The 10,977-nt window shown below is 47.6% G+C and overlaps 1 protein-coding gene across 3 annotated transcripts in view; it reads left to right on the top strand.

Annotated features, from left to right (window-relative positions):
• The first annotated feature begins 471 nt into the window (after positions 1–471).
• Positions 472–10,977, top strand: part of CLASRP (CLK4 associating serine/arginine rich protein) — a 28,891-nt gene continuing 18,385 nt past the window's right edge. For 2 of the 3 annotated variants that reach the window (XR_010026064.1, XM_063139717.1), the window contains exons 1-9: positions 488–590; positions 2,991–3,096; positions 3,733–3,847; positions 4,175–4,272; positions 4,420–4,521; positions 5,796–5,875; positions 7,835–7,919; positions 9,240–9,385; positions 10,644–10,740. Coding sequence is in view for 2 of the 3 variants with exons in the window: in XM_063139717.1 (XP_062995787.1) it covers positions 3,749–3,847; positions 4,175–4,272; positions 4,420–4,521; positions 5,796–5,875; positions 7,835–7,919; positions 9,240–9,385; positions 10,644–10,740 (707 nt within the window). In the remaining variant the exon portion in view is untranslated. Of the gene's footprint in view, positions 591–2,990; positions 3,097–3,732; positions 3,848–4,174; positions 4,273–4,419; positions 4,522–5,795; positions 5,876–7,834; positions 7,920–9,239; positions 9,386–10,643; positions 10,741–10,977 lie in introns of all 3 variants that reach the window. The other variant, XM_063139718.1, reaches the window with a different exon arrangement.

The following is a 10,977-nucleotide window of genomic DNA, read 5'->3' as shown; positions in this document are numbered from 1 at the left end:
AAATTTATATTTATAGGTTTTAATTGTACATGTTCAAATTTTGTAAACCATCTTGAGTCCCAGTACTGGGAAAAAGGCGGGATATAAATAAATATACTACTACTACTACTAGTAGTAGTAATAATTTTGTTTTTGTTGTTTAATAATAGGCGCGGGGAATTCGAATCGGTTCCCCGTCTGAAGCAATTAATCCGCATTTAAAAACCCAGAGGCGAAGGGCGTGAATCCCCCCCCTCTACATAGGCTGCGCTGCGCTTCCTCCACTGACCAGTAGGGGTCCCCCGGACTGCTCCAGAGAACCAAGTCTCGGTGGGTGGGGTGGGGGAGGCGGAAGCAGGGGGAACGCTGCGATTGGCTGGCGTGTTTGCCGTCACGCGACCCGCTTCAACCAATGGGCCGCCGCCAGGAGGCAGTCCCTCTGTCCGTCCACGCATTCTTGGTCTCTATGCCCCTCACTCATTTCCGCTTCCGGTCTAGGAGCTGCGACTTCTAGGGAGGGTGAGAAGTGGCCTCTCCTGTCCTCTAACTGTGTCTTGACTGGCGTTGATTGCTGGGGCGCTGGTGGGCGCGGGGAGGCTGTTCGCAGCCAGGTGAAGGAGGCCTGGTGGTTGGGGCAGCCCGGGGAGGGTTGTGGGTGGGTGGGTGGGTGAGGGTGTTGGGGGGCTGGTTTATGGGGCTCCCCTTTGGCAGTGAGCTGAGGGGATGGGCGGTGAGGTGCCTGTCTGTCTATTTCCCCCTCCCCAATATATTTATTTTAGTCATTTATTGCATTTTATACTGTGCTTTTTATACTGTATTTTGTATTTGTGCTTTTAACCTGTTGGTTGTTTTATTATGGTTTTAATTTTTGTGATCCGCCCAGAGAGCTTCGGCTATTGGGCGGTATAAAAATGTAATAAATAAAAATAAATAAATAAAAATAAATTTATATCCTGCCTTTTTTCCTCCAAGGAACCCAAGGCGGTGCCCATAATCCTCCTCCTCTCCATTTTATCCTCACAACAACAACCCTGCGAGGTAGGCTGGGCTGAGAGTCTGTGACCGGCCCAAAGTCACCCAGGGAGTTGGAACCTGGATCTCCCAACTCTCAGTCCAACACGCTTAACCGCTACACTGCAGTGGGCCTGTTCGGAAGACACCTTAAACCATGGCATTATTTATTTATTTATTTATTTATTACATTTATATACTGCCCCATAGCCAAAGCTCTCTGGGCGGTTTACAAAAGTTAAAAACCATGGTGGTTAAGCCAGAAAGCCAGGCCGTGTTCAGAAGACAGCTTAAACCATGGTTTTAACCATGGCTAATAAGGCCTTTTGCTTTATTCACTGTGGTTAAAGCCGCGGTTTAAGGTGTCTTCTGAACACAGCCTGAGTTTCTGGCTTAACTACTGCGGTTAAAGCCATGGTTTAAGATGTCTTCTGAATGGGGCCACTGGCTCTCCGATTCTGTCATTCTTGCCCTTCCCACCAAAAACGACAAGAGATCCACTCCCTAAGAGCAAAAATAACTTACTAGAAATTGGCCTTGCCAAGAAATTGGCTTTGGGAGGGGCATGACTGGTGTGCCCAAAACCCTGAGGACTAGCAGCATGTTTTTAGGTGCTTCTGGGTTTCTTTCAGCTTTAAACAGCTGTCCTGTTGCAGCATAGAGAGGAAGTAGGGTTGCAGCTGTGCAGCTTTTCCCAAGCTGGTGCCCTCTGGATGTGTTGGGTTGTGGCTCCCATTGTCCCTGGTTAGCATGATTCTGCTGGCTTGGATGATGGGCATTGTAGGCCAGTGCAGCTGGAAATTGGGTGAGGCTGCTGCAGTGGGATATTAAAGTGGATATTCTTGAAGTTCTCAATAACCACACTTAAAAGTGTGCCTGGTTGTGAAGCTGAGATAATGGTAGTATTATGTTTCCCCCCTTGGTCCTTAGAATATTGTTCACAATATTATATATTCTGCGAAATAATCCCTGGAGTATTATTTGCCAGTTTTATAGATCAATGGTACTTTATTTTTCTTTCCCACCCTTCCACAAAGCATCTAGTATCCTGGTTAATACTGCTAGCCTTATATTTCTGTCTAATATTGCTGTAGAAAAAGTTTGTTTTGTTTAACAATGGTTATTTCATTGACTCTTGTTCTGCTAAATATTCCAACATCACTACTCTGCAGGGAATTCTCTTCTTTTGCATCCCTCATCCTGATGCTGGCTTCTTTGACTCGGTGGCGGGGAAACATAACCCTCTGAGATGTTAGATTACAACTCCCAGTATCCTTGACCATTGTCCATGTTGGCAGGGGCTGATGGGAGTTGGAATCCAGCAGCATCTGGAGGGCCACGGGTTCCCAACTCTGCTCTGCTTCATAAGTGAAGGGCTATTGAATTCTTTCTTGAGTGGGATCTGCTGTGCTCTTTCTGTCTCTTCAGCTTTCTTTAGCTGCACACTGACATGTACACCCTTTTCTACGGCATGTTCTTTCTCTGAGTATGACAAGTTGTGGCTCAGAGAGATAGCCATGTTGATCTGTCACAGCAAAAACTACAGAGTCCCATAGCATCTTAACTCACAAACTTATGGCATAAGCCAGCTTTCCCCAACTTGATCCCTCCAAATATGTTGGACTATAACTCCCATCATACATAGCCAACATTGCCATTTTTGTGATCTCCCCTTAAAATACAAGAGAGAAGCACTATATCAAATTGTTGTGGGCTCTGTGAATTTCTTTGAAAACTTCAGTATGTTGGTTTTTGTCTATGTGAGTGAAGTTGCGGTCAGACATCTGGATTCCTGCATTGAGCAGGGGGTTGGACTCTGGCCTTATATCCAGCCCCCTTCCAACTCTGCTATTATATGATTCTATGATCTTGCTGCATAAAATTACCTTGGATGGGGCTGGAGGGTGAGGGTCTGCCCTCCATCAACTAAACCTTTAGCTTATTTAACTTGCAGGTTAAAGATTATACCGCTAACTCATTCCAACTTCATATTTATCTAGGCTACCCCTTTCACATGCATAAAAAAGGGGTTTGGATCTTTTCATGGGCTGTGCTTGGTGAAAACAAGAGTATCCTGTTTTGACCTCTCCCAGATCCCTGCACTTGGTGAGTATTCGCTTTGTGTGCCTCGGCTCTCACCTGCTGGTCTGTTTGTCAAAGCTTTCCATCCTGCTTCCTTCACACTTACCCCTGAACAAAACTACTTCAGATTATGTGTTGTGTCCTTCCCCCCCTCTCAATTTTTCTCCTCATGGAGTCACCGATCTGGACACACCTTCTATTGAGAGGAGGCAAGCCAGAGAAATATTTTGCCTGAGATGAAGCATGTGGCGGTCTCTGAGGGCAGCTAATTTTGCCACATCTCTTCCTTGCTGGTGACTGAATGATCCAGAATTGGCTATCCCCAGCAAGGTCTGATTAGAAGGAGGCTAGGCAAAAGTACTAGTACAATAACACAGCGGGCAGCCCTCTTTCTGGATAGGTAATTTGATTTAACAAGGGACTTCAATTTTATGTTCTGTGGCACACATTTTTGGAATTGGCATTCTCCCTGCTGCCACGTTTTCAGGCACCTGTTGCCCAGTGAGGTTTGTATTGTTCCTAACAATCAAACCGCAGAGTTTGTTCTCTGTGTGTTGATGAATCCTGGTGAGTGTCTGCAAGGTGGTTTTTCTTGGTTTTGTTACCTACTCCCTTCCCAAAGTGATGTGTGTGCTTTCTCCCTCCTGCTGCCCCAAACAGCTTGGAGAAAAGCAGGATGTGGCACGAAGCCCGAAAACATGAGCGGAAGCTCCGGGGGATGATGGTGGATTACAAGAAACGAGCTGAGCGTCGGAGAGAGTATTATGAAAAGATAGTGAGTGTCTTCTTGTTGGTTCCGATTTGGGGAATAATGCTGGCCCCTCGTGACTATTCTCCCTTTTTGTCCAAATCCCTCCCCCTCCATGTCCAACTAAATTTTCAACAAATGAGTAAAAGCCCAAGTCCATCAGGATATGAGTGCTTGATATGTTACAATTCTCTTTTACTGAGGAATGGGGTGTTTCTCTACAGCCATTAACCTCAGAATGTTCAGGTAGGATTGGGAAAGACCCCTGCCTGAAACTGCTGTCAGTCACATTAGACAATACTGCACTAGATGGGCCGGTATAAGGCAGCTTTGTATTTTGTGCTTCTTTTCCAGAAAAAGGATCCGGCCCAGTTCTTGCAAGTCCATGGCCGTGCATGCAAGGTCCACTTAGATTCTGCTGTAGCTCTTGCAGCTGAAAGCCCTGTGAATATGTGAGTAACTTTCAGTGCTGTGTTGGCAAAGTGAAGAGATGTCCACTAAAAGTGAGGGGGGAGTTGTCCTTACCGTATGAAGTTCCAGCATGTGTCAAGACTTCTCCTTGTAGGACTTCTAACGTTTTAACTTCTTGTCCCTTGCAGGATGCCATGGCAGGGGGATACTAACAACATGATTGACCGGTTTGATGTCCGAGCCCACTTGGACTACATCCCCATGTATACTCCTCCACTGCTGAACCCAATGTAAGGTGTTTGTTCATTTATTTATTTCTGATCCTGAGATGTACAGCTCTTTGCTTTGAGCTCTGATCTGTTTGTGCAATCAAGTTGTTAATTGGAGGCTGAAATGAGAAGCAAAGAGCTTGGATACTAGATGTGACTCCTCACTTTCATCTGGGGGAGAGAAGCTGTGACTTAAACAAGATGGCAGAGTCTGTTTTCTTGGGTATAGGTTGGGGCCACTCTTTGCGCAATGAATGTCTGCGCCAGGAATATGTTGCATAACTTGTATTGGCTGAGCATTGATATTTCAGTGGGGGGTGGGCTGGCATTATCCTGAGTCGCCATCCATCCTGTGCTTCAAATGCCCCCAAATCTACACTTCATGAATACAAAATTACACAGCTTAATGTGTGTGTTTGTACCTTAGTTTGTTAGTTTTCGGCGTTTTTTAAAAAAAAGGATGCAAAGGTTATTTATGCCCCAGCTGTAAGTAATAAAGTAAAACACATCTCTTAGATAGGAAGAGAAGTGAAGTACACAAAAGCTCTTGGATCCTGGGCTTAGAATTTGGAGTTTCAGAATGTGGAGTTTTTCCTGTGATGAGTCAAAGTGGAAGTTGCCATGTTTGGAAGAAGAATTCCAAAAGAGAATTTGCCAGGGCCAAGCTGAAACCATCTCTGCCACTTTAGGCACAGCCTAATTTGAACCACTTTAGGCACAGCCTAATTTGAATGTTTGCAGCCTCCTTCCACTTCCCTTCTTAAGGTTGTAACCAAATGCAGATTCCGTGGCTTGAACACCAGCCACTTTTTTCTTCTCTCTCCACCCTACCCCCCCCCCCCCCACTTTTCTTTGCTTACCATCTTGCCTGATGAAGAGTTCTGGAGACCCGGAAGTTTGCCCCATATTTTGTGGCCTTTGAATTGGCCTAATAAAGGGATTGTTTTGAAATAGGTAGGTGAGGATTGTGGGCGACTGGAGGACATGATGGCAGGGAAGGTTAGCTATGGAAGGGTTAGTTTCATCCTCTGAAGGCTTGTACAGGTAACTGCCTACATACTAACAACATGATTGACCGGTTTGATGTCCGAGCCCACTTGGACTACATCCTGAAAGATGATACTTTCAGACATCATCTCCTTGACCATAAGGCTTAGAAACTTATTATATTTTAAAGACATCTTTAGCATAGCTACCCGGCAAGTTTGAGCGAGGTGTGGGACAGGCAGCAAATTGCAGGTCCGTGTCCTGCTACATACATTTCTAATTCCAAAATCCTCCTCTCGTTTTTCCAGCTCCCCAGAGCAGGAGTCCGATGAGAGGAAATGCAACTACGAAAGGTATAGAGGTTTGGTGCAGAACGACTTTGCTGGCAGTAAGTTCCCATTGGCTTTCCTTACACTGCTGTAGAGCGCAGAGGTCTGGTCGGGGAAGGACGGAGCTTGTAGGTTTAGCATTCTGTCCCTGGTTGCTGCTGCTGTTACACCGTCAAGGAGGCTCGGATTTTACACCCCAGCGTTTTTTCAGTTATAACCAGGACGGGTGACTCACTTAGAGCGCAATCCTTTGTATGCTTAGGCAGGAAAAAAGCCCTTCAACTGGTATGCTGGGAGCTCTAAGGACTTTCTTTTCTGTCTAAACAGGCAATTGCACCCTTAATGGCATTCTCTTGTCAGCCTCAGAGTTCGAGGGTGGTCACGTGGGGAGGGAAGGGGTCAGGCTCTCAGCAGCCCCTGTGATGAGGGGATCGGGGCCTCCCCCTTCTCTACTGGGTAAAGTCCTCAAGGACAGGACAAGAAGAAGCTGGAGGAGATGGCCTCCTTGGGACATAGAGAGGATAATCCCCTGAAGGCAAAGCTCTACTCCAGCCTCTCTAGCCTAATGCTCTCCAGATGTGTTGGATTGTAGTTCCCATCATTCCCAGGGCCATGTCTACTCCTGTCCAGTCCAGGGATAGGAGACCAACCAGTCAAATAAATTGCCTCCCACTCTCAGCTCATGGCCAGTCTATGCATATAATAATAATAATAATAATAGCCTTTCCTAAAGCTTTTAAAACGTGATGTTGTTTGGACCTTATACTGTTAGTTTTACCCTACCCTGTGCCTGTTTGCATTCTCTTCCCCTCCTTATTGTTTTACCATGATTTAATTAGAATGTAAGCCTAAGCGGCAGGGTCTTGCTATTTACTGTTTACTGTTTTACTCTGTACAGCACCATGGACGCTGATGATGCTATATAAATAAATAAATAAATAAATAAATAATAATAATAATAATAATAATAATAATAATAATAATAATGCAAGCTGTTGGGAGATGAACATCAGAAGTGCCCTGATGCTGGATCAGACCGAGGGTCCATCTAATCCAGAACTCTGTTCCCACCGTGGCCAACCAGCCATCGGCCAGGGATGAACAAGCAGGACATGGTGCAACAGCACCCTCCCACCCATGTTCCCCAGCAACTGGTGCACACAGGCTTATTGCCTCGAATACTGGAGATAGCACACAACCCTCAGGGCTAGTAGCCATGGATGGCCTTCGCCTCCAGGAATTTATCCAACCCCCTTTTAAAGCCCTCCAAATGGGTGGCCATCACTACATCTTGTGGTAGTGAGTTCCATCCTTTAACTCTGCGCTGTGTGAAGAAGTCCTTCCTTTTATTTGTCTTGGATCTCCCACCAATCAGCTTCATGGGATGACCCCCTTGGGTTCTAGTATTTTGAGAGGGGGAGAAAAATGTCTCCCTCTCCACATTCTCCATACCATGCATAATTTTGTACACCTCTATCATGTCTCCCCTTAGCCTCCTTTTTTCCAAGTTAACCAATCCCAGTTGATGTAAGGCGATGGAAGAGATTTACTTCCATTGCCTTCTGCTTGCCCTGTTCCTTCCGCTGCCACCTGACAGCATCGGGCATATTTGGACAGCATCGGCGTTATTATAAACCAGCCCATTGGTCACGCCCCTTGCATGACGCTGTTCGGGCTCTTTCCTTGAGTGTCTAGGGAAGAGCATATATCAGATTCTGAAGATGGGATGTGGTGAAGCCTGGCTTGCCTGTTTCTGGCAGGCAAGGGACGGTTCCTCCCAGAATCTCTTCTGCTTGTCTGTTTTCCTGGTCACCTGCTGCAGCTGCCCGCAACCGGTCTTTTCAGCTGATCTTCTGTCTTCCCAGCCGTATTGGGCAGGGGTGGTGTGGGGAGAAACGACAGACAGAGCCGGGAGATGGTGCCGTGTCGTCCTTGCTGTCTGCTTTACTCCCCGTCCTTGCGCTAGGCAAGCCTCGTGGCGTTCTGACCTGCTTTGCCTTCCCTCTCTTATCTCGTAGTCTCGGAAGAGCAGTGCCTCTATCAGATCTACATTGACGAGCTGTACGGGGGACTCCAGAAGCCCAACGAAGATGAGAAAAAGAAGTGAGTGCACTGAATGGGGTGGAGTTTTGGGAACAGTGAGCCTCTGGCGTATTTGGGCTGGTGCCTTTTCTCTGATCCAGGGTGGGGCTAACCTGTGGCTCTCCAGATGATGATGGGATACGGTTCCCATCATCCTCAAACATTGTCCATCACAGCCAGAGGGCACATGGCTGAGAAATGCTGGTCTTGGTCTTTGCATCACCTTAAAAGCAGAGGTGGGGAAACCTGTTGTAAAGGTAGAACAAGCCCTTCTGTGACCTGCTACCACTGGATTTTGCACGGACCCAAACCCCAAGACAAAGGAAGCTCACCATGTGAGGTAGAAGACTTTATTAAGACTAAGGGTAGGGTTGATACATAGGGAGAATAACTAGAAATATCATAAAAGCATTCATAGCACAAAACCCAGTAACGACTAAAACAGTAAAAGCTTAGCTGTGGTTACTTACTCAAGCAGGGCCTGCCCCCCGCCCCAAAGCTCTTTCCACATCCTTTTGGCAAAGACAAGACAAGGAGTTTTGGGGTGGGCCCCCAACTATATACCCTTTCCCTTCTGTTTCATCCTGGCCCCCTCCTTCCTTGGCTCCGGCCCATTACCTCTGTTTCATACCTTCCTCTGGCTCTGCGTTGACTCAAGGCCTTTTGATAGATAAGAAGCGTCTTCCTGGCGCCAAGGCCTGGCTATCTGTCTTTCCTCCCCCCTCCAGGTGGTCGACCAAGGCCCTTTGCCATTAAAACTTTGTGCATAAGAATATCAAGCTAAAACTACCTTTTCCCAACTACATCACCCATGTGTCCTCTACCCGCTGCAGTCTATCTGCTTTCCTTTACACCTGAGTCCATCCAAATAATGTTGGCTTGTAACTCCCACCGTCCCTGAACTTCAGCCATGCTGGCTGGGGCTGATGGGAGTTGTAGTCCAGCAACATCAGGAGGGCCACTAGTTCCCCAGCCCTGCTTTAGAAGATCACCAACTAAAAAGAGAAGGCTGCATTTTTCTGTTGCTGAAGGGCGCCTGGTGTAAGCAGGTGGAAGATGGGATAAAAGCAGCAACAACCAGTCCGCTGAAGGAGCAGAGGAAAAGGTATATATCCACCCGGCCCACCTCACCTGCTTCCAGCTGCTAGCCTCCCTTCCAGAGGGAACGGTAATGGATATTTTGCTCCCTCTCTCCCACTTCCATCCCTGGGGTTTTTTTTAGACAAGGCTGAAAAGAGAGTTTGACGAAGGTGGTGGTGGAAGCTCTAGAATCCAAGCACAGGCTCCCACCCTACGGACTCTAACTGGTGCGCCTTCAATGAGTGTCATTTCTCCCGCTAGGCTAGCGGAGAAGAAGGCTTCCATCGGCTACACGTATGAGGACAGCACGGTGGCAGAGCTGGAGAACCCCTCCGAGAAACGAGCCGAGGAGGAAGACTCCGAGGAAGACAGCAACACAGACGAGGATGAAGTTATCCCCGATATCGGTATGTCTGCGAGGAGTCTCCGCTGTTCCGGATTGGGCACTGACCAAGTTGGGGGCGTGGCAAGGCCTTACCTCGCCGTCTGGCGCACCTGCCCTGCAATCTCCTGACTCTGGTGCACAATAGTAATAGTAATAACAACAATAATTTCTTACCCGCCTCTCACTTTGGATCGAGGCGGGGAACGACATTGAATACAAAAATATCAAACACATAAAACTGATTAAAAACATAAAACCAGTACATTATTAAAATCCTAAAATCTTTTAAGGCATCTTAAAATTCGACTGGGTAGGCCTGCCGGAAGAGATCTGTCTTTATTGCGTTTTTAAATTCAGAAAGACTGTTAAGCTGGAGAATCTCCTCTGGCGGGCCATTCCACAGTCTGGGAGCGGCAGAAGAGAAGGTCCTCTGGGTAACGGTTGTCAGCCTAGTTTTGGCTGCCTGGAGTCAATTCTCCCCAGAGGCCCTGAGTGTGTGGGGCGGGTTGTACGGGAGAAGGCGATTCTGCAGGTAACCTGGACCCAAACCATGTAGGGCTTTAAAGGGTAATAACCAGCACTTTATACTTTGCTTGGAAGTATTGGCAGCCAGTGAAGTGATTTTAAAGTTGGTGGACGAAGGGTGGTCCAGTAGTTCAGGACTAGCGTTCTTGCACTGAAAAGAGCCCTTTTCTCGAAATGGACACACACACAGCCCTCTTCTGAGCAGACATGTATCAGCGGGGTTTGCAGACGGTAGCTCTCCAGGTATTTTAGACTTCAGCTACCTGGAGCCCCTCTGCCAGCATGGCCAAAGGTCCAGGAACACAGGCAGTCGAAGTCCAAAACAGCTGCCTTCAGCCCACCGCCGACATATAGGGTTGCAGCGTGGATTTCTCTCTGGCTAGCAGCCCTTCTACAGCCATCGCCTCCTTGCCTCTGCAGCTTATTTAGTGTCCAGGGCTGGATCTAGTAGATTCCACAGTCCATAATCCACTTACACCTGGCTTCTGACTTGGATGCCTTCAGAAGGGGATTGGACAAATTCAGCAAGCCTCTGAGTAACAGTCACTGTAGAGCAACAGGGCGTTGCTGGCTGTCGCTCCGTGGGCACCATGCCCATTTGGCTGTGCTGGCTGGGGAGGATGGGCTTTGTAGTCCAAGCCATCTGGACGGAGCCAGGTTGGGAAAGGCCGGTCTACTTGGTCAGATGTGTGATCTCCGGGGAGGTTCTTGGGAGTGCAAACCGCCGCCGACTGTAGCCTCTGGCGTCCTTGCAGATGTCGAAGTTGACGTGGATGAGCTGAACCAGGAGCAAGTCGCCGATCTGAACAAGCAGGCGACCACCTATGGGATGGCAGAAGGAGATTTCGTCCGGTAAGTTGCCTGCGCCTTGTCGGCTGTGCCAAGAATGTCTGTTACTCCATTTTCAGCATTTTGTAGGGGTGGGGGCTGGAGGAAAACAAAAACTGGTGAAAAAGGCTGCGAGTGGTGAGAATTTCAGAGAATTTTCTCCTTGGGGATGGGGGACAGGGTTTCTACATACCTTTTTAAGTGTAGGAAGCTTTGAGGGGCCTTTTTTCTTTTGCACTTGCAGGAGCCCAGGAGTTCTCC

This window comes from Elgaria multicarinata, chromosome 13 (genome assembly GCF_023053635.1).
Source record: "Elgaria multicarinata webbii isolate HBS135686 ecotype San Diego chromosome 13, rElgMul1.1.pri, whole genome shotgun sequence".
NCBI classification, from domain to species: Eukaryota; Metazoa; Chordata; class Lepidosauria; order Squamata; family Anguidae; genus Elgaria; species Elgaria multicarinata.
The sequence above is the reverse complement of the archived record's forward strand: the minus strand, read 5'-3'. Positions and strand labels throughout refer to the sequence as shown.